The sequence below is a fragment of the Impatiens glandulifera genome, chromosome 9, assembly GCF_907164915.1.
Source record: "Impatiens glandulifera chromosome 9, dImpGla2.1, whole genome shotgun sequence".
NCBI classification, from domain to species: domain Eukaryota; kingdom Viridiplantae; phylum Streptophyta; class Magnoliopsida; order Ericales; family Balsaminaceae; genus Impatiens; species Impatiens glandulifera.
In genome coordinates, this window is record NC_061870.1 from 35455204 (window position 1) to 35480043 (window position 24840).

The window sequence follows — 24840 nt, forward strand, 5'->3', positions numbered from 1 at the left end:
CCATTATTTATAAATTCAGCTTACTGTTTGAGTTTGACACGTTATTTTTTTTTCTTATTTCATTTTTTTATTATTTTTTTTAATATGAGCAATATTTATTGATGCTCTGTTGCAGCTTTATTTTAATTTTCTTGTTCCCTTGCTTCTGGTTCCTTCTACACATTAATCATGTTTATAACGTTATAAAATAATAATATTTTAATAATATATCTTTTTTTATTTACAATGAACTACTAAAGTCAAAATATTAGAAGCACTTATTATTTGTGTAGATTTAATTATACCTTATAACTAAACTTAACTATAAATATAAATATATATTTATTTTTTATTGAAGAAAAAAAAAATTAAAAATATTTCAAAATTAGTTAATTTAAAACCAATAATTAAAAAAAAAATGTATCTCACTAAATCTGGACATGAGAAAGATGCATACGGTTCACAATGGGGTTATCTATGAAGATTGAAAACCTTGTTATATATCACTCTTCAATAAAGTCACTAAAAAATGAATTTAGATTCACATTAACTACACAACTTTGATATGTGATTTCTATGTTGTTTTTGAGGTTTTGATAGTGATTTTTATTTTTTGTTTAAATTTGTGACTATTTTTTTTGTTAAGTCACGACTCTGACTCCATGAAATTGAAATTTTATAAGCCGTGACTAATATCATTTGAAAACAAAATTATGACATATAATGTCACAAATTGATTGAAATAAATCACTTTTAAAAAGTATAAAATAAAGAATCCAAATAAAAACAATATTGTGATTGCATTCATTATTTCTTCTGGTTTGTAATTTTTGTGTTGTCCAATGTTGTACGAGTTAATAGTTAACATGTATTTAAATTAAATTAAACATTTCACCATAATAAGCAATTAAGCATGTGATATTTATATTATTATTATTATATTATTTTTTTTAAATTATTTATTTATATTAAAAATTATGAAAATTATTTAAACACAATAATAAAATTTGACATAAAAAATAAAATACAGTCATGATTGTCAATTGGTTATCGAGCTCGTAAGTTATCGAGAAAAACGATTAACTCCCCTACTCACTCATCGAATTTCCAAAACGAATATTAGAAAACATCGTAATAATAATAATAGTTATAAAATCTTAAATTATTTTTTATAAAAAAAAAACTATATATATTCTGAAGTTGATTATTTGAGTGTCTTTTGGAATTTTGTCTAAAATACTAAAAAAGTAATTACTTAGTTTTTACTTCTGTCAAATTATTATAATAATTTTTTTATATTTAATTTTATAAAATTAAATATATTTTAGTGTTTAGTTTAAAAAAAATAATTTGATTGTTAGAATGGTAATGACACAATGAAAAAAATTGAATGAAATTCAAAAAAATGGCACATCAAACCATATAGAATTTGAACACGAGTTTATATTAGAGAAAAAAAATTAAACATGACTAGTTTATATTATTTCCTGCCTAACCCTATATAAGAATTAATTAGAAATTAAATATATATATATTTATTATCTAGGGATGGTTGGGTTGAAAATATTTGGCCTTAAATAACCCCAAGTTCTCCTATAAATAGGGCATGATATAACCATATATATTACATGCATAGTGATAAAGCAAATCAACTATAGCTAGCTCTTTTACAAACATGATCATGAAAACATGTCTAGTGTTCCTGTCCATCCTTATTCATGGTGTTCTTCATCTTCAGGCTTCTCATGTTACAATCAACCAAGATCTTCAATCCATTCTTCAACCTTCTTCTCCAAACCCAACTTACAGAACCGCCTATCACTTTCAACCTCCCAAGAACTGGATGAATGGTAACATTCCCTCTCTCTCACACACACACACTTCCATTTAATTTATAAACACTTTCTTATTATGGTCTTTATGTTACTGTTTTTCCATTAATATATCTGAAATATAATCCTTTAATTTGTTTATTAATTTGTCTCATGGGTTGGACTTGTACTTGGATATGAAGATCCCAACGGTAAGTAATTAATTAACATAATCTAGATTTAATACTTTGAATTTAATTATGGGATTGTTGTGCATGCAGGTCCGATGATATACAAGGGGATTTACCATTTGTTCTATCAGTATAATCCGGACGGACCTTCTTTTGGAAAAATAGTATGGGCTCATTCCACATCAAAGGACCTAGTTAACTGGACTCCTCATCCACCGGCCTTGTCACCGTCTCAGCCCTCCACCGACAGTGGAAGTTGTTGGTCGGGTTCGGCCACCATCATCTCCGGCCAAACACCGGCCATTCTTTACACTGGCCTCAATCAACAACAACAACAGGTAGATAAATAATTAATTCATTAATAATGTCATATTTTGTTTTATCTATGTTTAATTTCTGGAGGGAAAGTAGTGACTTTTTGGATGATGATGAGCTTGTGTATAATGAAAATAGATTTTAAAAAAATACTTAAAGAATTGATAAAAAAAAATATCTTAAATGGTAGGTGTGTGAAGACTCAATTGAACCCTTGACCTTAAAAAAAATACCCTAGAAATTTGATAATAATGTGCTAATATATTCTAGATTTTGAATAACATGCAAATAAACTACTCAATGTGTAATTATATGAATAATATTTCAAATATAATCTTAATTGTTCTTTTTAATATATATCTTTTAGAACATATAAGAATAATTAAATGAACTCCATGTTGTAAAATAGGCTAAGTTCATTATTATTTATTTTTTTTATTAGGGATTATTTTTAAGGTAAATAATGATTATAGTTATCATGCTTTTAGTGAAAATTAAACTTGAAACTATGATTTCTTAGGTTGTTTAATTTTATTAATTTACTTTTTAATTCAAACATAATAAAATACCATTGTACAACCTCACGCAATTTATTATACAAAATATACTCTTAAATTTTTTTATAAAAAAACATTAATCTCACCCCGACATTTTTTAAATAAATTAAATTCAACCGAACAAGTTGTAGGGTAAGTCATTTTTGATACTTAAACTATAGTGGCGTTAAGTTCATTATCTTTTAACCCGGGTTGAGCATTTAAGCTCTATCTGTCATACTGTAATGTGTCCAATTTTATGTATACTTTTTAACATGCAACTTTCACACATTTATTAAGTCTGGTTACGAATTTAATATTGATATGTTTCATTTCTCTTGAATTATTAAATAAAATAAAGGTTCAGGCGTTGGCTGTGCCAAAGAATCTCTCTGACCCACACCTCTTGGAATGGATTAAATCCTCTCATAACCCATTAATGGCACCAACTTCCCAGAACCAAATCAATGGAAGTTCCTTCAGAGATCCAAGCACTGCATGGCTTGGTCACGACCTAAAATGGAGGATGGTTGTCGGTAGCAAAAGAAATCGCAGAGGTCTCGCGATTTTATACAAGAGCAAAGATTTCATCCATTGGACTAAATCCCAACATCCCCTTCACTCCGGTAAAGACAGTGGAATGTGGGAGTGTCCCGATTTTTATCCTGTCAAGATCGATGGTAAAGATGGCTTGGACACTTCAACTCCGGTTGGAACCGGGATTAGACATGTTCTTAAGATTAGCTTGGACGAGACTAGGCACGATCTTTATAGTATTGGACGGTATAATGCTCGAAAAGATTCTTATGCCCCGGAACATGAAATAGTGGATAATGGAAGGGGATTAAGATATGATTATGGAAAGTTCTATGCTTCTAAAACTTTTTATGATAGTGTTAAGAGAAGAAGGATCCTATGGGGTTGGATTAATGAATCTTTGCCTATAGTTGACTATGTGAAGCAAGGATGGTCTGGCCTACAGGTGATTTAATTAATTTGACAATAAATAATTTGTCTTAAATTCTTTATTGTGATTTATTTATTATTTATTTTTTATTTTTATGAATAGGCAATTCCAAGGAGTGTTTGGCTAGATAAATCAGGGAAGCAGTTAGTCCAATGGCCAATTCATGAGATAGAAATGTTACGCACTAATAAGATTAGTATGACAAATAAGGTGCTTAAAGAAGGATCAAAGATTAAAATTTCAAAAATTACCGCGGCTCAGGCAAGATATTTTTTACTTTTTTTTATCCGAGTAACGAAAGACTTGATGTCACATGTTTATCTTCTCGTGAACAATGTTAAACTACAGGCGGATATTGAGGTGTCGTTTGAAGTGATGGGACTAGAGAAGGCGGAGAAATTTGATCCAAAATGGAGGGATGCTGAGCTGTTGTGCAACCGAAAACAAAGCTGGACGAGAGGAGGATTGGGGCCATTTGGAATTATGGCATTGGCTTCCATGAATTTGGAAGAATTTACTGCTGTTTACTTCACAATTTTCAAATTTGGAGAAGAACATGGAAAGTATGTGGTCCTAATGTGTAGTGATCAAACCAAGTCTTCTCTAAATGTGAGAACTGATAAGACAAACTATGGAGCATTCTTGGATGTTAACCCTGTTCATGATCAGTTGTCGTTGAGAAGCTTGGTAATTAATAAATTACACTACTTTGTATTAAAACTAATGTGATTTTCTAACTTTGAGGGTATTAATTGTTTCAGATTGATCATTCGATAGTGGAGAGTTTTGGTGGAGGTGGAAAGGTATGCATAACTTCGAGGGTGTATCCGAGTTTAGCGATTAAAGAGGCGGCTCATTTGTATGTCTTTAACAATGGAGCAAGTCCTGTTAGAATTTCAAAGATGAAAGCTTGGAGCATGAAGAAAGGTGTTATCAACTAATTTAAAGATGATCACTACTCAATAATAAATCACTACTTAATCATTAGTAGGTAAAGTTAAGCATGCATCTAAGTTAAGGGACTATGATGATCATAGATAGTAGTTCTTATAACTACAAATTAAGTTTCTTCTGTAATAATGTAATAGTGTGATATACCCACTAAACTTTTAATGTTTATGTTCCATTTCTCAAATAAATTAGGATGGTTTTACCGTCCTCTTCTTAATTATTCTAATGTTTGTGTTTGTCTAATTTTTTTTTTATAGTTTTATTCGTTCTCTTTTTGTATTTTTCTAATTATTTTTTAAAATGTTGGGACTGTTGCAAATTGAACAATGTAAAAATCATATATGTTTCATATGTAGACATAGTTTTAACATTGGATGGTATCATTTTTTTAGAGTTTCTTTGATTGGTCATTTTTTTCCGACAAATTGATTTTTGAATTTTAATAAAAATGAGAGGTTGTCAAATCTAGTGTCCATATCCCTTACATATATATATATATATTCAAGAATATGTATTAATATAGTGTAAAAATTCCTTCACATACATATATAAATAAAAAAATTTATTAATTTTTTTTCTTTTTCTTTTTTTAGGAATGAGTGTATCATGGGTGACTTAAACTAAAATTTTAACTCAAAACTTAAAATATTAATTTGAATTGGATGTGCTAAATTCAGATTGGGTTCCAAAATTATTGTTTTTTTGTCAATTTAATATCCCCTTTGATCCTCGGGTTCAAAGTGTCAAATTTACTCTCTTTTTTTACAGGTTTATTTGAGTATTTTTTTTCTTTTAAACTCACATCATCTTCCTACCTTGTTTAAAATTAAATATATAGTTAATTAAAATATATTTTTCAAGAAACTTCAATTGTCAAACACATGGCAACTCTAATTCATTAAAAATGGTTGTTTTCAATATATATTACAGATTTTAAATTAATTATTTTATTATAAAATAAAAACATATTTTGAAATTATAATAATTTTTAAAGTAAGATTAATAATTTTAGTTTGTATGTATATTGTATTTGTTATGGTTAAAATTAATGATAATTTTAAATAATATATTTTTAAATTTTTTTAATACCATTAAAAAAAATAATTTATATAAATTTATATTTTTTGATTATGAAAAATTACTATATAAATATATAATAGATTAAATAATAATAATAATTTAACTAAATATTTTGAGACAATAATTTTATTTTAAAATTTGTTAATAAGTTTAATAATTCTAATATATATATATATATATATATATATATATATATATATATATATAAATATAATATTATTAAAAATATATATTTTTAATATTATGAACTTATTTTAATAAATTAAAAAAAAATCATAATATTAAAAATCAAAATCATTAATAATTTTAATATTGTATTATAAATAAAATTTGAGTTTAAACTTTGTAATAAGATTAATCATTTTAGTATATATATGTTTAAAATATGTTTTTATTTAAATATATATATATATATAAATTTTTTATTTATTAGAATAAGTTCATAATATAAAAAAAATAATACCTCTATATGTCTAATTTATTCTAAAATAAATAAAGTTTACCTTATTTAAGACCCGTTTATTATATGAAATATTTTAAAAAATTCATATTCATTTCATTTATTATTTCATTAATTAACTCTAAATGAAAAACAAATGTATTAAACATATTTAAAACGTGTTAAACAGAGAAAAATATATTTAACTCATTAAAACGTGTTAAATAAGTCAAAATGAGTTATACCGACAAAAAAAATGTTAAACAGGTCAAATATGTGCTAAACGAGTAAAGACGTATTAAACGAGATAAAGACGTGTTAAAAGGGAAATCGAGTCCAATATGGTTAAACATGTTAAAAAAATGTGTTGAACGTATTATACGAGACAAATCAATCCAATAATTGTTAAACGCGTTATAATAGATCAACATGTGTTAAACACGTGTTAAACGAGTTAAAAACATATTAAATTATTAAAAATCAAATTTTAGTTTCGATTACTTCACCCATATGAATGAATAATATAAGTGGTACAATACATCAATTACTTACCCTAAAATTTTGATTTGTCGTATTTGTTTCCAAAATATTAGGATTTCATATTCCGAACGCGTATCTTTTTGAGACTTGGTCCAAAACACACTTAATCAATTTATTAGACGAACGAAATTTGTCGTCCGACGGACTCAAACTCAAACTCAGGACCTCTATAAGTTTAGGGATATCCATGTCTTTTTGTCGTAGGCTAGAAGAATGGATCTTAATCCAAAACTTATAGATTAGTGGTGAACAATTCTTACATGTTAGATAACATTTACGATGAGGTTAACTATTTATATATATATATAATGATGTTTAATTTTTAAAGTGTCCAAATTGTCGGGTCGAGAGCTGTGGTTAATTTGGATATATATATATATATATATATATATATATATATATATATATATATATATATATGAAAATGGATACTTGAGTCGAATTATGGGTTGATCCGCCCATAAACATTTTTAACGTAATATTTTTTTTACGATTTGCACGTGATACATGTTAGTTTAACTAGTAACAATTATTTGAATTTTTTTATTTAATTTGCTATTTATTTTTTGTATTGTGATAAAAATTGGTGAAAAAAGAAATACAACCCCTAAAGAAAAGGTGAAAAATTATTAAAGGTGTAATCTTTGAAAATATGGCTTGGGCTGGGTACTACCCAATAGGAAATGAGATAGAAGCGCGAGAGGAACGCTGGCATGATTTTGGCTCCAGTTTCTTTTCTCTCTCTTTCTCTCTACCGCTGCTGCTGCTTAATACATACATAGATACATACGGGCCAATTACGCAAGCGAACGAACGAGCTCTTTTTTATTTTTCTTTCCTTTTTCTCTCTATACTTTTTCACGATATGCATTCCTTCTGATTCCTTTCCCTTCTCTTCTTTACCCTTTCTTACTCCACGTATTCTCATCATCTTCGATCGAGCGAGCGAGATTAATCATGGATCTTCTTTACCTTATTATGTTCCGTTAGTCCCTTCTCTGGGAAATGGAGGCACCCTTTTTATTCATGATATCCCCCCCACTTTCGTTCTGATTTGGGTTTTCTGATGGAGCCTCGTATTGGTAATAAATATCGTTTAGGGCGCAAAATCGGTAGCGGTTCCTTTGGAGAGATCCATCTGGGTTTGTTCACCTTTCTTAAATTGATCTTTTCGATTCAACCAAATCATTATGACAATCATCTTTTATTAATGATTCTCCAGGTACTAACATCCAAACAAATGAAGAAGTTGCAATTAAGCTTGTAAGTTTGTTATCATTTTGCTGAATTTCTTCATATTCGGCTGTTTTCTCTTCTTATGAAACTTTTTGTTATTGCATATGAAGATAAACATTTATTCCCACCTCTGTTAATAGCTTGTGTAGAAGAAATTAGGAATCAGGATAGGATGTTCTATGGAATTCATATATTTATGTTTCTTCTCTTTGATCCAAATACCAGGAGAATATCAAAACCAAGCACCCTCAACTTCTTTATGAATCAAAGCTGTATAAAATACTACAAGGAGGAAGTAAGGAGTTCATTCTTGATTAGTTCTTCTCAAGTTCCTAATTAGTTCTTCACAATTTTTGACCTGTATGCACGTATGTATGTATATTTGGCAGCTGGAATTCCAAGTCTAAAATGGTTTGGAGTTGAAGGGGACTATAATGTTCTTGTTATGGATCTCCTTGGCCCTAGTCTTGAAGATTTGTTCAACTTTTGCAACAGGAAATTGTCACTGAAGACTGTCCTGATGCTTGCAGATCAAATGGCAAGATTTCTTGCCTTTTTTTTTCTTCTCTTTTTGTGTGCATGTGGGCTTTAACTAATTCCTGGATATCATGTTTACGGGCAGCTTAATCGTGTTGAGTTTGTCCATTCGAAATCATTCCTTCATCGAGATATTAAGCCCGACAATTTTCTCATGGGCTTAGGACGACGTGCAAATCAGGTTTTTATTGAAAATTTTGTGTCCGTTTATGTAACAATTTCTTTTGTTCAATGATCAATACTTTGAATTGCGCAGGTTTATTCTATAGACTTTGGTTTGGCTAAGAAATACAGAGATTCTTCCACCCATCAGCATATTCCTTACAGGTGACCCCATTTTCTTGAAACATCAAATGGAATTAATTCAGCCATAGCAATATATATGAAGCATATTTTTCCTTAGAAGACTTAGGGGCTTGTTTGATGTTGCATCAATTCTTTTATTTCATCGTTCAAATCATCAACTAAAATACTCAAATACTCTTACTTTATACTTTATAACATTTTAAATATTAATTACTAAGCATATTTTAGTCGCCTTACTTTATTCTTTATAACATTTTAAATATCATTTACTAAGCATATTTAGTCGCCTTACTTTATTCTTTATAACATTTTAAATATTAATTACTAAGCATATTTTAGTCGCCTTACTTTATTCTTTATAACATTTTAAATATTAATTACTAAGCATATTTTAGTCGTCTGACCTGTCTAACACCGATGATATATCATGTTCCAGGGAGAACAAAAATTTGACGGGTACAGCCAGATATGCTAGTGTCAATACCCACCGTGGCATTGGTATATAAATTTAAGGCACTTACTACTTGTGTTTACTATGATAGTCATTACACGGTTTGATGTTTATTAACGATATTCTCTTTTTGTTGTGTAGAACAAAGCCGAAGAGATGATCTAGAATCTCTTGGATATGTTTTTATGTATTTCTTAAGAGGAAGGTAGAGTTACCTTTCCTATTTTTTGTTCTTTTCATTTCCTTTTGTTTCTTCCGTAAATGCTCATCGCTTATTAATTTAGTCACGGATGTGTATATATGTAGCCTCCCTTGGCAGGGACTGAAAGCGGGAAACAAGAAGCAGAAGTATGATAGGATTAGCGAAAGTAAAGCATCTACAACGATTGAGGTAATTTTATGCTTTAGGATTGACTGTAGTATTCTCATCCAGCTATTTATTGAACTTAAACTTGAACTTGGTCAACTTTTCCTTAGACCTTGTGTCGAGGCTATCCGACAGAATTTGCATCATATTTCCACTATTGCCGTTCTCTGAGGTTTGATGATAAGCCAGACTACGCTTATCTGAAGAGAATCTTTCGTGACCTTTTTATCCGCGAAGGTATGAATTGTTATTTTGGTTTGCAACTTATCTTCTTTTGTTTGTGTGTGCATATATTTGATATTTCCATAAGTGTGTGTTTCGTTTTAGATGCATTTAAAAGAGAAGGAAATAAGTAAAAGATCTCTTTAAGAATTAGAATTTATATGATTTTTCCAAACATAGACATTGAATTGTAAATAATATGTTTGGTATTAAATTTGAATTATAAGTCTAATTTCGATTCTCGTCATCCAAACACAGTGGTGTTTTATCTTTGTCTTCTTGCATTCTAGGTTTTCAGTTTGATTTTGTGTTTGATTGGACCATTTTGAAGTATCAACAATCACAACTAGCTAATCCACCTTCTCGTGCACTTGTAAGTATTGCAAGGTGTTCTTATTTCTTCCTTTTAGCATTTCCTTCAATGGTTTGGTTTGGTTCTTGAAGATGTGTATAAATGGTTTTTTATTTGACAGGCTGCTGGTACAAGCTCAGGAGTGCCTCATGCAATTGCTAATATGGATAGACAATCTGGTAAAATCAAAGTTTCTTTAACTCATTTGACAGATATTTTTCTTTCTTTCTGTTAATTGTTCACACTTATATTGTTGGAGGTGAAGATGGTATTGGAGGAACAGGATGGTCTTCTTCTGCAAATCCATCAAATGCTCCTCGGAACACCAGTGGAAATGCTGGAAACTTGGCTAAACAGAAAGGTCAAGTGCCGGCTAATGAATCAACTGCCACCAAAGATCCAACGGTATTATCATTTTCTTTTATTAATTTCCAAAGATCCAAAAACTGTATTGTCATTTTCTTTTATTCATTTACTAACTAATTTCCTATGGATAACAATGTTTAACATCTCCTTGTAGTAGTTATCTAGCTCCTCCAACGTTTTGAGATCGGGTGGGGCTGCTAGGCACCCAGATCCAGGAGCTCAAAGAAATTCGGTAAAGAACCTTGACACCGCTCTCAAGGGTATTGAAACTCTGCATTTCAACAAAGACGAGAGGCTACATTATTGACTGACCATCCAATCAAGATAGCAAGCAAAGCTTGGCCAGCCGAAATCTCACAAGTCTGTGTGGAGGGAATTATCATCTTTTCCTGTTTATTGTTTTTTTTTTCATTTCTTGGTTACTTATGTATTTGTTTATTGATTTATGCTAACATGAAATTGGTGAACTTTTAGTAACATGAATTAATATTCTGATTTCGCTTCTTTATAGAATTTTGCATTTTGCATTTTCATTTCCATTTCCAAAGAGAAAAATACATAATAAAGGTAATGAGTTTGAGATACAAAATAGAATTGAAATTATTTTGTAGTTTGGAAAAGTGAATAGTAAGTATATACACAACAATCTGAAACTAGATGGATTTCAAATGCCTAACATAATCCTTCAATTAAACGGCCAAACGAACCTTTTCACCTCGCGAGCCTGCAGCAGCAATAAGTATATGTTATATCTTGTGTGTAATAAGACTATAGATCGGGGCCTCTTAGAAAAAGAAAAAAGACTTACATTTTTCGTAAATTTCTTTGACTAGTTGCAGCAGGGATTCAGAATCTTCATTTAGCTTTGCAACTCTTTCAGCTTCCCTAACTGCCTCTGCTGCAACAAATGACTTGTTCTCTGATTCTACTATCATATAGGCAGCCGATAATGCAGCTTCCTCCATAGTCTCTTCTGCAGACATATTCTGCACCAGACGTGCTGCCCTAACATCTTTCTGTCTTGGTGGAACCATCTTTATAGGTGTAGCTTGAATCGGAACCTGAGCTGGTACTGGAGCTGGAGCAGCAACTGGAGCTGGAGCAGTTGCTGTCTCAGTGGAGGCTATCTTGTAGCAGTTTTGCACCTAAAAACTTAATTATGTGAGGATGGAAGGAAGATATTAAAAGAACCAAGACATATATGAGATTCAAATAAGGGATAAATTAGATCACCTTTTCAAGTTTTCCCTTCATAACAAGCCTCCTTAATTTTGAACTCAGTAATCTCCTGAAATTTTGAGGTATTTCATGCCTTTGCTGCAAATAAGAACAACAACCAGAATAGAGGGCAAGAAAATATTAAGGTTATATCTTCTTCTTTTTAAACTTACATGCCCAATACACAACACTGATTAACAATCTAAGCCAGACAAATATAACCTTTGACTTGGGCATTGTTTGATCTGGGGTTATTTGAATAACCAAGTGATTATTTCCATCTAACCTTGTTTAATGTAGGTTATAGTCAGATTATTTGGGTAAATAGAGGATATCTTGAATAATTCGATGCAAAAATCTACTCATTAATCACAAATAACCTCATAAAACAAGGTATACTCCAAACAAACACGGTCTGCAACATAATGCAATTTCCAAGTGTCTCTCAAGCACAAGAAAATAGCAAATGTAGAGAAATTTAGCAAATAACAATAACAGCGAGAGAGAGTGAATTCTTTGAGTAAACAGTTTTCTCTAGGTTTGTTATGGCATAGTGTAGCAGTTCATGATATACTCTACCATCCATAACAAACCATCCTACTTAAATCCAAATATACAAAGAAGATAGTAGGATATCTTGATCGAACCTCAATGTAGTTTACAATGGTACCAATATCAGATCCATTAGGATTTTTTAATGCTGCAAGTGCTTCAAATACCATTGATTGATGATGCCTGTTAAATGAAACAGACAGATAGAGAAAAAGAAATAAGCAAATTGTATGAAATAAAGAACAAGACCACCAAATGAAAACTAAAGGCTAACCGAAGACCATACAGAATCAAACTGCATATACATTACTTTAGATTTCATATGCATTGGAAACAGCATATGATGATGATGATGAATAGAAAAAGACATACCCTGGGGCAGCAGGAGCATTCTTAGTAGTCTCCTGCATACTTTTGGGAGGATCATCAGCCATATCCTCATCAGGAACTAAAGCCACAGCAGAAGCAGAAGCAGAATTCTGAATGTTGGGAAGTGGATAAAGTGCAAGAGTTTTGGACCTACAGATTTTTACTTTCTCTTTAGATCCTCCTCCTCCTCCTCCTCCTTGTAAGGAAGTACTAATGCTCATGTTTCTCCACTTATCCTGAACACAATTACACCAGGATCCAATATACAACCAGGGTTACAAATTACACTATTGATAGATACAAAACAAAAACAAAAAACTCATTCAAGAAGCCGCATACAATTCAAGTAGATAGAGAATGATAAGCCATTGCATATGTGGGCAATGTTTTGGGAAGAACGACTCTGAAAATACAGGTTGAGAAAGAAGGGCAATCAGTAAATAAGAAGGTGAGGGGAAAACCTTCAAGTCAATGTTGGAGCGATGAATAAGAGAGTGAGCAAAATCAGGATCTTTGAGTATGTTCTTCCACTTGCCGGTTCCATGCTTAGCGATTCCAGCTTTCAGGGCATCTTCTTCCTCGGACGTCCACTTCAACTTTTGATTCCCCATCTCTCCTCTGATACTAATATCTCTGATTCGTGTATCTACCGAAAGTAAATTGATTCAGCTCTAATCGAATCTTTTCAGGTCGGTCGGTCGGTTCGGTCGGCTGAGAAGGTATATCCGGTCTGGTCTCTCTGTTCTCCTGCCTGCGATCTTGAGGTATTCTTTGCGACTGCCGAACCCTCCTCCCTTGTTTGCAAAAAAAACCCTCTCCCTAATAATAATTCTCTCTTTAAAATATAAATATTTTTATTCCATAGAGTTATAATTATTTTATTTTTGTTTAAACTGACATAATAGTTAATTTAGGTAATATATATTTTGGTTAATTAGAAGTTATTATTATATTCAAAACATGTTACAATAGTTTAGTCTTTTGAATTAAGAATATTTTTTTTTAAATGATTATATTGTTAATGTGATACTATAAATAATTAAATATATTAAATACGTGAATAATATGTAGAATGTTAGTTTAAAATATATTAAACTGACTTTCTAATAAAAATATATTAAATTTATCAAAAGTATATTAAATTTATTAAACAAGCATATTTTAAATAACTTTATAGAATATGTCAACAATTCAAAAATATGATAAACAAGGAAACAAAATTAATGAAGATAAAAATAATTTAATGGGTTACAAAATAAATTAAATAATAGAAGGTTGTATTTTTTTAAAATTGTTGGAAGCTAATTATCTTTGAACCCGTAATTTTCTTTAACACAAAAAAAATGTTTAATTTCTATATCACTATACGATTTAACCAACTAAATTAGGTTATTTTTGTTAAAAAAATAATATAAATATATTATATTTATTTAATATAACATAAAATATAATTACATTAACTACCAAATAAAAATAATATTTTTTTTAATTAGTCAGCCCCAGTCCTTTGGACAACTAATGATAAATGGATCAAATTTCATGCTAATAGTTAAAGACATAAAATTAATCAACTATACTAGCTTATGTCAGGGGGAGTCGCACTAAGGAAGGGAAATAACATTTCTTTCATGATATTGCGTATGGATGGATCCTTGAGAATGAATGTGTCGTTTGACCTTCCAATGAAAGTGTTGTCGGATCTGCTCCTTAGTCGTTGGTTTCCTTTGTTTCTTGGCTGTAGCACTTCTCTTGCGTTCGCATGTTCCCTAGCTCTGTTGATGGATATATTCTTAGTATTAGTTAAGTTGAAGTGAGAACATTGTACCTTACAATTTCCAAATTTTAAATATAAATATAATTATTTTTCTTTTTAACATTTTATTTATTTTATAAATATTTTTTATAACGTAAAAGCTAACAATGATACTCAATATTTAAACATAATGACACTTCCATTTAAGGTAGGTATTTTTTTCAAATAGTTTCGATATAAAAGTCAGACTCATAAATTTAAGAATATAAATTCTTGTGCGTAAAAAGATAATAATAATAATAATAATTCCAAGAGCTTAAAAAGACTTGTAAATGAAATATGAATAACAAAGTTTTCTTTCACAATCTTTAAAGTTTTGGTTACAGAATTTGATACATTTCTAAAAGTTGAGAAGTTTGTTCATAAAATCTGATAAAAAAAATATGTTTGTTCTAAGCTGATCTTTTGCATTTAAATTGACTTTTCTTTAAACAATATTTATTTTAATTGGCAATGAACTTATACTACTCGTCATGACTGTATTTAATTTGAAATTTTAATTTCAAAAGATTGAGACTCAAAGTTATATTTGTTTTTTTATATAGAATTTCTTATTGATAATTTTTATAGTTAGTATTATCTTATACTGTCATTACATTTTTTTCAAATCAAATTGAACTTTAATATTTAATTTATTAAATACAAAATTTGTCACTCAAACTAATTAACCTAGTGAATTTACAATGATTTCAAATTTTGAGTACATTGGAAATTATGTAAATTTATGTGAAAAAAAAATCATTCAAAGTTAGATAGTTAACATTAATTTTCAATTCTAATCTATATAAAATCTAAAAATTGATGTAATAAACCAGATTATTCATACAAAACAAGTCCGTACATTTGCCCTCTAGTCCCCCCACAAGAAAGAACCCTAATTAATTGATTAATTGAATATTGAGATAAATTATTGAGAGAGTGAAACTTGTTTGATTTGATATGTTGGCATAATGCAATAATGTATTGAGTCTATAAAACATATTGTCGTAGTTATAATTTGAAATGACCCTAAGAAAGTAGTGGGACAATCACCATATAAATTATATACAGGCCTAGGTAATGTTAATGGGACATGTCTCATTTAACTCCCATCGTTGCTATGGCACAATCAACATACAAATTCAAAAACAACAACACTGCATGCCCATTATTCTTCCCCCACCATTTTGATGGGTTTGTCGGGTCGCTGCCTGCGCCCCCACAACCATCGAATAAAGTCATCTCGGTTAGAAAATCGGTTTTATTTGAAAATGTGCATTTTTTTACTAATTTTGATGTAAAGTGAAAAATGAAATGTGACAAAAATCAGATAAGCAAGTGAGACTCAAACTCAAAGGATTTTAAAGTTGAAGTGGACTGGGTTAATTAGGTTACAATTTCGAGGGGTCAAGTTGACCAAGTTACTTTTATTTTTTTTAATAGAGTTTTTTACTGAAGCAATTTAAATTTATTAAATGTTGTATTTTGAGTTAATTGGAATAATTTTGAGTTACTTTAAACTATTTAGAGGAAGGAGTGGCTTTTGACCATACCATGTTTGTCGTTGGAAGAAGAATGTTGGAACAGGTAATGTTGGCTTTGTCGGAATGGTAAAGCGAAAGAAATTACTAGTTTCATTCTTCTTTTATTAGGGCTCTTCTTTTTAAACAACAATAGACCCTACTATGTTTTATTTCATTGGGATTGTCGACCATTTTCTCACTTTTCTAAACCCAACTTTATTTTTTTATTATAGTTTTCTATTTTCTTTAGAAAGCTTTTATTAATATAAAACAAAAACTACCGGTTAATTCAATGAGATAGAGTGAAAAAAGTTTTTTTTAACCCTTTAAGTTTTTAGTAAAGTATTATAAGTTTGTAACTATAAAATCTCAATACAAATATTTGAAGGTATTATTCGGATTTGAGTTTTTCAAAAACATAGATTATTTAATAAGTAGTTATGGAGATGATTTTTGAGAAGATATATATATATTTTTAATATTTTTTTGGTTTGTTAAAAAAATTATTAAATAAAAATAATATTTTTTGGTTTGAGACCTGATCAACCCTTAAAGTAAAAGGAGTGGGAGGGTTGAAATGTGAATTGTATTATTTATTTATTTTAACTAAAAAATTTATTCAATAAAAAAACTAATACAAAATATCACTTCAATTAATTTTTACTTTAATGAGAATTCAATCAATTAAGTTCATTTTTTTTACACACTAAAATTAACAAGGTTGAAAAACATAAGGTTATGTATTTTCATTTCATTTCGTTCAAAATGATTATTTCTTCCTTATTTTAATAAAAAAAATTACAATTTTCTCAAACAAAACTACTAATTCTATCATAAATCAATTTTCTTTTTTTTTATAAAAGTGATAAGAACTCTATATTCTTGTATGTAAAATGGTATTTGATATTTTGTGATGATAAATCATTAATGTTTGATTTTTTTTATTAATATTGTGTGAAAGTTTGAAGATAACTTTTGTTATAATAAACATTTTTAAAAAAATGATCTCAATTAAATTTGGAATAATCTTTATTTATCTTCGTAAGAAATCGTGATTAATTAATTAATTAAAGAATGAATAGTGTAGAAATGATAATTTGATACGTGAAATACACTCTCTAGCTATTTTCTAACGTTCTCCCAGAAGCAGAACTAACATTTTAAATTTATCCGGGCTAATTTTTTTATACAAAATTTATCCGGGCTAACTTAATAATAATATCAAGTTTTAATGTGAAGGTTATACTTTAGCGCGACGAAAAACTTTTTAATAACGACGGAAAAATACATTATTGTCAAATACATTGAGTATTTTAGGTTACCCGTACATGGATCCGACCCGACCCAGTTTCCTCCAACTAACCAAATGCTATACCCCACGCGCCTTCTTTCAGCGTAGCGTTTCATTATAAATAAAGCACTGCTGCCTGTAAAAACAGTTACAACTTACAATCTCTCTCTATCTCTCTCCTTCTCTTTCTCTGTGAGTAAGTCAGGCGTGGGCGTCCTGCTTTCATTGCTAAACCTTCATCAATGGAGGGAGGGGCATTATTATTATTATTATTATTATTATTATGAATTTGCAAGTGCATTTCTTCAATCATGGCGAATCTCACATATATATAGCAGCTGTTCATCACAATCATTATGTGTGTTTCTTCCATTAACATCCTATCTTTTCCTGCTTTAATTACTTAATTGGTTCTCTTCAACCAGACAGTAAAGCGATCTTCATATCATTTCTCATCCCTCACTTCCTCGATCCAACTATATATAAAAGCCGCGTCATGGATCGGCGAGATAGGTCACTAAGAGATAATCGATTTCCAAGTCGCCGGGATCAAGAGAGTCCGTCTTTCTCATCCACTCTGCTCGACTCAATTTACCGTTCCATAGATTCGGAAGGCATGGTGCTCTACAAGGAGAAGTTGATCAATCGAACGGGATTCGAGGAGAACGATCACGAGGAGATGGACAAGCTTCGTAGAGCTTGTTTAATTGAAAAGTGGATGGAGAAGAAGGTGACTGAGAAGGTTGTACGAGGCAGAGGATCCATGCCGGATAATTTCCAACGGAAGCCGCGAAGCAATATTGAAAATAGTCGTGATCCGTTTTGGCTGTCACATTCAAGCTCAACCTCTTCAGATTCGAGTTCCGGTAGTGGATTCTCGTCTTCGGAGGCGGAATCAGGATACAAACCTCCAAAGATGATCCACCGAACTCAGCCGGAGAAATTCAACAAGAGGATGAAGGATCAGAAAGACTTATCGAAAACGAAGCATGAAAACGGTTATGTTAACACCAAGTCGAAGGCGGCGATGAAGATATTCAACGATTTTAAAAAGTCCAAACAGCCACTCTCTCCCGGCGGCCGGTTGACGAGTTTCATCAACTCACTTTTCACAACCACAACCAGCAGCAAGAAGAAAACAACATCGGCTGCTGCAGGAGATCAACGCAAGGAGATGGCGAAAACAAAATACGCTCAGCCATCGACGACGACGACTTGTTCGTCGGCTTCGTCATTTTCACGGTCATGTCTAAGCAAAACACAATCATCCAGAGAAAAATTGAGCAGTTCTAAGAGATCCGTAAAATTCTGTCCGGTTAACATCATCGTGGACGAATATTATCAAGCTCCAGTATACGACGACGTTGATATCACTATCCCTAGCTTGGAATCGATGAAACATCATGAAATCATGATCAGAAACTCCATGAGAGAAGAATTAAAACTACAAATCCTGGAGAGAAACCGCCGCGTTGAAGAAGGTAATAAAAAGTACCATACAAGTACTACTACTGTTCATCATGTAAAACAGGAAATTGATGATGATGAAGAAGAAGACGATGCTGCAAGCTGTGCAAGTTCTGATTTGTTCGAGCTTGATAGTCTTTCCGCCATTGGAATGGACGAAGAAGAACTTCCAGTTTATGAAACCACTCAATATCTCAGAACCAATCGCGCCATCCCAAATGGCTTTCTTCCATAGTGGCTTGGCTTGGCTTAATAGAAAAGCAGTTAATTAATTTTGGTTCCTATTTTTTGGGGGAGTTTTAGTTAATATTGGTAATTGGTGGGTTTGTTTGTTTTTCTTTTCAGTCAGAAATAATTAATGATTAATTTACTTTTTTTTCATCATTTTTTTTTTTTTTGTTCACAACAAATTCTTTCTTTCTTTTTTTACTTTAACCCTTTTACTTTTCATCTACTGATCCCAAAACATGATGCTAGGAAATTAACAGTATGATCAGTTAAAGGGTAAAGAGAGCGTAGAAGACTATTATTCTTGATTAAGGGTTTGTTTGGTGTTTTCTTATTTAGGAATTTTCACTGGGTTTTGAATTATTAGATGTTTTTTTCTATTTAAAATTTAAATTTAATAATAATAAAAGTATTTTAAAAATGATTTGGATTAGATAGATTAGGTTTTAGTAAAAATCATCAAACAACCTCTAAGAATTAGTCTTCATCTTATTGATTTTATTTGACTCAAATTAACCAGATTCATTAAACATTTGAATATACACAAGATAGTTTAATTGTTAAAACTATTATATTGAATTATTACATAATCAGCGACATATTCCTATTTATAAATAGAACTAACACTGAAACTTAGGTAGCAACAACTAAAATGGTTTCATTTTATGGAATTCTAACCTAAGTTTTGAGTGTTTCATTCTCTCAATCATACCAAGATAGTTTAATGAATATCTTGATTTGTTTTATCCAAATAAGGTTTTTTAATAATTGAATAGATAATGAGAATTAAAAATCTGTCTCTTCCCACTAAAGGGAAGGAGAGAATCTTTATCAAAAGGGAAGGGCCACTAAATCACAATAGTGATTTCCCAATTAACTAAGATCTTATTTAAATACTGAAATTTATTATGTCCATATTTAGATATTAATATTGTTCTCAACGCACTTAAATTATAGGGGTGGGGGGAAATCTGAATCAAAATTATAATACATGATAATCACTACCAAAGAAATTATCATCTTCAACTTTTTCAAAGTAAGACTTTAACAACATATTCAATGAAGATAACCACCAGCTTGGGAAAAAATGCATTTATATGGACACTTATAAATATAGTATATATTAATATAACTAAATTTAATTTAAGAGTAGTTTGAAAAAATATTATTTAAGTAGACTAAAGATTATCGGTGTAATTCCTCATAAATCGTTTTAAATTGAAATTGCTACAATTACTATAATTATTATATTAAGTATAAAGCTGTTTAAAAAAAATGCTTAATATTGAAATAGAAAAATTATAGAAAGTAAATTTAGAATAAATAAACATTTCAAAATGAATAAAGATGTCAAAAACAAATTATTTTTGTTTTATTTGTAAATAAGTAGAACCATTTGTTTTTTAAGATAAAACAATGTATAAGCAATTCATCAATCTCAATCATAAATGGTTGGTTTTTAATGTCAAATATTTTTATTAATCCATAACTTTGTAAAGATTTAAAAAAATTTAATAATTTAAAAACAAATTATAACTTAATAATTATAAGACTCGTCCTAATATAGAAAATATAATTTTCAAATTTTTAATCCACTCAAACAAAAAAACAAATATTTGTTCATTAATTTTATTGTCACTATTTTTCTTACTCATTTTTTGACATGTGTTTGTAATTTTTTACTCTATATTTTTTTGTTCTTTTATAAAGAAATCTGAGTGAAAAGCTTGCAAACAAGTATTATATCCAAATATGATCTTCTATTTCTTTATTAAAAAATATAAATAAATTTTAAAATAATTGAAATTGAATAATTCCAAATAACATATTTTGGTAAGTCCAATCCAAACAAGACTTTAAGAATGGGTGTAGAGCAATTGTCTAGATATGAGGGTGCATGTGGGACAAGTCAGCCCCAATAATGTCTGTTGCTGACTTTTCTCTTTCACTTCTAATCTGTCCACACTCTGTTCCCTTAATATTATTATTTTATTTACATTTAACTAAGTAATTTAATTTAATTTAATTTATACAACTTAACTACATAATTTAACAAGAGCATTCTAAAATACATTATATATTTTGCATTCAATATTCATTTCAAATACTTAACTTATTAAAATTTAATATTCACATCACACATTTAATTAATAAAACAAAAAAGTGAAATTTACAAATTTTAATATTAAATTTTGGCACTCAAACAAATGTGAAGAGAAAGGTTGAGCTGTCAAAATCTTGTGCTTATATTTGTCCTTGAATGTTTTCCACCATCCATCCACATTTAATACTTTGTCTATTGTCTTGTCTAGTTCTACTCCACTCTTGCATCCTAAATAATAACTCAAATTATTATTAGTCAAATCAACTTTCAATATTTGGAACAATGAGAAAAAAAATATATAAATTAATAACCACAATATTCAATCTATTTTAATTTGTTCCATTAAGAAAACAATTTATATTATTGTTTATATATTTATTTAGAGTTTAGGTATTAATGGGTTCTAATGACTTAACTTTATTAATAAAAATGATATAATATATGATTACTTGGATCATCTTTTCAAATATATATATAGTAAGGAATTATTGATCGGTTAAATCTAGTGTGTTTTTACTACAATATTTCTTTTATTTTATATTTAAAATTATTAATATCGGAGACAGATTCAGAAAATATAGTTGGGATGGGCTTAAAAATATAACTAAAAAAATATTGTAATAAAACTAATTGATAAATTACCATTTATTTTAATAATTAGATAAATAAACATTAAAATATATTAAATTTTTTAAAGAAATTAACAGTTATATTCAAATTTAAACCGGAAAAAAAAAAACCACCAAACTGAATAACTGATGATGTGGGGGCAAACTTTGAAAGAATTGAGAGTTCTCTTCTCAAGCAAGGGAAGGATAGGTTAAAATTTTATATAGCCTAGTTTACCTAAATTAAAACTCACAAATCTTAATTTTATATTAATTAAGATTATGGTTTTGTGAAATTTAGGAAAAATACTTAATGACAATATTGAACTCCTATTGAACTTAATTACTGCAATGCCATTGGATTGAATTCACCCAACTTGTATAGCAGCTAGCATCCACAAAATATAATATATAGTTAATGAATATGGGCCGCTGGTTGTGGGCTTAGTCCAAGAAACTCAATAAGATTACTGTAATACTACAAATTTATCATCTATATTTTATCTTCAAATCCATTAAATTTAAATCATATCAGATTCACATGTTGAGATATTTAAATTGTTTACATCTCAATTTAATTATTATAACTTTTTAAATTTTTTTTTTTTTATGAAGATAGAAAGTTAAAATGATACACAATCATACAATTTTTTACTTTCATTTAAGACGATTTATTATCTCTAAATTAGTTATCACTATATAGTTATTTGGTTGGTATTCGTTATATACATAATTTATTTTATATAAATGAAAATTATAATACAAACTAACTTTTAAGTCCACACCCAACTTAAATTCTAGATATGTCCATGCCTACTCCACAATTATTTTAGAATTCTTCACTAGAAATTCATCTACAAGAGTTTAGAAAAATAATTTCCAATCTCCCATTATTTTTCATAAACTATTTTTTGAGTTTTTTATTGGACACTCTTCACATGAATCCTTTAATAGTTCAAATATTTGTTTAAGTTTGTTGTTAAAATGATTTATTTTTGTTGTATTTTAAATTATTGCAAATTCCATTGTATTTTGAAAAATAACCACCAAAGAAAAATTTCATGAATCATACTTGTGCATTCAGTGTTTTCGTTTATTCATTTTGTATTCTATAACATTATATTTATACAAATTTTTATAATTTCTAGAATTTGGATATATAAACATATTTGTATTAATAATTGAAGAATTAAGAGAACTCGAAATGGTATGGTAGGTGAGAGATCCTGGGTTTCAAAATGTTTCCAATAAGTACTTACGTACGTAGGAGTAGGATTAAAAAACGGGTACTAGTCATTAGTGAACGAGACACTTTACAGGGGAAATTGGACTAAATGACCCTAAAGATAGGGTCATTTGCGTCCGTGGTCACTCATAATAAAATTTGATCTGGTGACCACTTTATTTTTTTTTGACAAAATTACCCTTTTCGCGTAACGCGAAGGGACTTCGCGAAACGCGAAGTGAAACAGTGTGAATATATATACTCAAATTTTTTCATTTTCTTCATTTCGTTTCTCTCTCTTCTCTCTCTTCTCTCTCTATTCTTGTTCGTCGGCGGCGAAACTTCGGCGACAACGACTTCGTCTATGCCTTGAATCTACAAAGATAAGAAACCTCATCCCTGAATCTATATTTATATAACAAATTTATGTTCTTATTTGTATTTCTTAATTCGAAACCCTAACCCTAACCCAAATGGTTTTATTTTCATGTTTCCAGTATCTTTATCTAAAAACCCTAAATGAATTTATGTTCTTATTGTCTATTATCTTCATTTCACGATTTATGTTCTTTTTAATGAAACCCTAACCCTAAATTAATTAAATTTGTTAATATTGGTTCATATTTGTTCATATTTGTTAATATTGGTTCATACTGGTTCATATTGGTTCATATTGGTTCATATTGGTTCATTTTTTGTTCATCTTATTGTTTTTATGTCGATGATGATATTTGCAGATCATATGGGTTCCGTTTCACGAAAGGCTTCTCGTTACGCGAAGGGCTTCTCGTTACGCGAAGGGCTTCTCGTTACGCGAAGGGCTTCTCGTTTCGCGAAGGGTTTCCCTTTATGCATTCATAGAGTATGTGCACACAAGAGGCATAAAATGTCTGTCTGTAATTTGTATAGATCGATGTTATATTTTATATGTGTGTGTGTTTATTTCTTTTCCTGATTCCTAGCCCTACATGTGTTTCCTATAGCTGCATATAAACAAGCTAATGGAATAAAGATTGATAATAGAAGAGTGTTTGTCGATGTTGAACGAGGTAGAACAATTCCAAACTGGAAACCTCGTCGACTTGGTAGGGGTCTAGGAACAACCAGGATTGGAGGTGAAGATGTAAATAAAAAACAATTGGGGAGGTAATTGATTAGGATGCCTTTTACTTTCACAAGTCTCTTTAGAAACTCTAAGTGAATTTTTTCTTTATATGTTACCTTCTCAATGTATTTGCTGAACAACTTGAGTTAAATTTTGAAGAGGAAAGAATGCAATGATGGTTGTATATCTAATAGAGCTTGCATCCACTACCTATAACAAGTAGACAATATGAGATATTTTAATCTGCATAATTTTTATAATTTTCTTCACTTTCATTTCCCATCATGTGTAGGGAAAAATTCCGTGAAAAGTGAAGAAATAGAGAGGGTGATAGGGAGAAATCTCGTGAGCGATCTTATGAGAAGCCAACGGATCGTGATGAACCGGAGGATGAAGTGGAGGGATTGTATGAACATGAATGTCGTCAACGACACCATTTCCTCCATTTTTTGTTTTTTTATAGCTATATATATGATAACTCTCTAGTCTAGTTTGAAACTTCTTGGTGAGTATGAATGATAAAAACATTCCATTTTGGTGAGTTTTATCTTAAATTTCTATCCCAAATTGTAAATAACAAAAATATGTTCATCATTTAATTTCTTTAGGTGACAGGATGAAAGTACAATATTACATTAATAATTAGAAAAGTTTCATATATATCTGATTATAAAAATAAAACAGTCAAAAGAAATGAAGCTTCCTTTTAATT

At 29.7% G+C, this 24840-nt stretch overlaps 4 protein-coding genes across 5 annotated transcripts; 3 read left to right on the plus strand and 1 right to left on the minus strand.

Annotated features, from left to right (window-relative positions):
- The first annotated feature begins 1639 nt into the window (after positions 1–1639).
- Positions 1640–4762, plus strand: LOC124915262 (beta-fructofuranosidase, insoluble isoenzyme CWINV1-like). Its single transcript, XM_047455947.1, has 7 exons — positions 1640–1829; positions 1994–2002; positions 2072–2319; positions 3194–3814; positions 3902–4060; positions 4148–4486; positions 4561–4762. Exons 1-7 carry the CDS (start codon positions 1655–1657, stop codon positions 4738–4740), a joined length of 1731 nt encoding a protein of 576 aa, XP_047311903.1. The 5' UTR covers positions 1640–1654; the 3' UTR covers positions 4741–4762.
- A 2771-nt stretch (positions 4763–7533) lies between these two features.
- LOC124913704 (casein kinase 1-like protein 1) lies at positions 7534–11150 on the plus strand. 2 transcript variants are annotated; one of them, XM_047454121.1, is made up of 14 exons: positions 7534–7951; positions 8032–8072; positions 8271–8340; positions 8435–8583; positions 8668–8763; positions 8839–8909; positions 9325–9386; positions 9481–9544; positions 9646–9730; positions 9817–9943; positions 10219–10301; positions 10402–10459; positions 10546–10685; positions 10804–11150. In XM_047454121.1, exons 1-14 carry the CDS (start codon positions 7876–7878, stop codon positions 10951–10953), a joined length of 1272 nt encoding a protein of 423 aa, XP_047310077.1. In that variant the 5' UTR covers positions 7534–7875; the 3' UTR covers positions 10954–11150. The 2 variants fall into 2 exon arrangements, with proteins under 2 accessions (XP_047310077.1, XP_047310078.1); XM_047454122.1 differs by having other exon boundaries at positions 10801–10938.
- Positions 11151–11208: 58 nt separating this feature from the next.
- On the minus strand, positions 11209–13591 carry LOC124913705 (telomere repeat-binding factor 4-like). Its single transcript, XM_047454123.1, has 6 exons — positions 13247–13591; positions 12789–13021; positions 12512–12599; positions 11880–11963; positions 11455–11791; positions 11209–11370 (listed from the first exon to the last, which is right to left on the minus strand). The coding sequence occupies exons 1-6, from the start codon at positions 13394–13396 to the stop codon at positions 11336–11338; spliced, it is 927 nt and encodes a 308-aa protein (XP_047310079.1). The 5' UTR covers positions 13397–13591; the 3' UTR covers positions 11209–11335.
- A 3966-nt stretch (positions 13592–17557) lies between these two features.
- Positions 17558–19236, plus strand: LOC124915489 (protein BIG GRAIN 1-like B). The gene has a single exon (XM_047456213.1). The coding sequence runs from the start codon at positions 17888–17890 to the stop codon at positions 19091–19093; it is 1206 nt and encodes a 401-aa protein (XP_047312169.1). The 5' UTR covers positions 17558–17887; the 3' UTR covers positions 19094–19236.
- The last annotated feature ends 5604 nt before the right edge of the window (positions 19237–24840 follow it).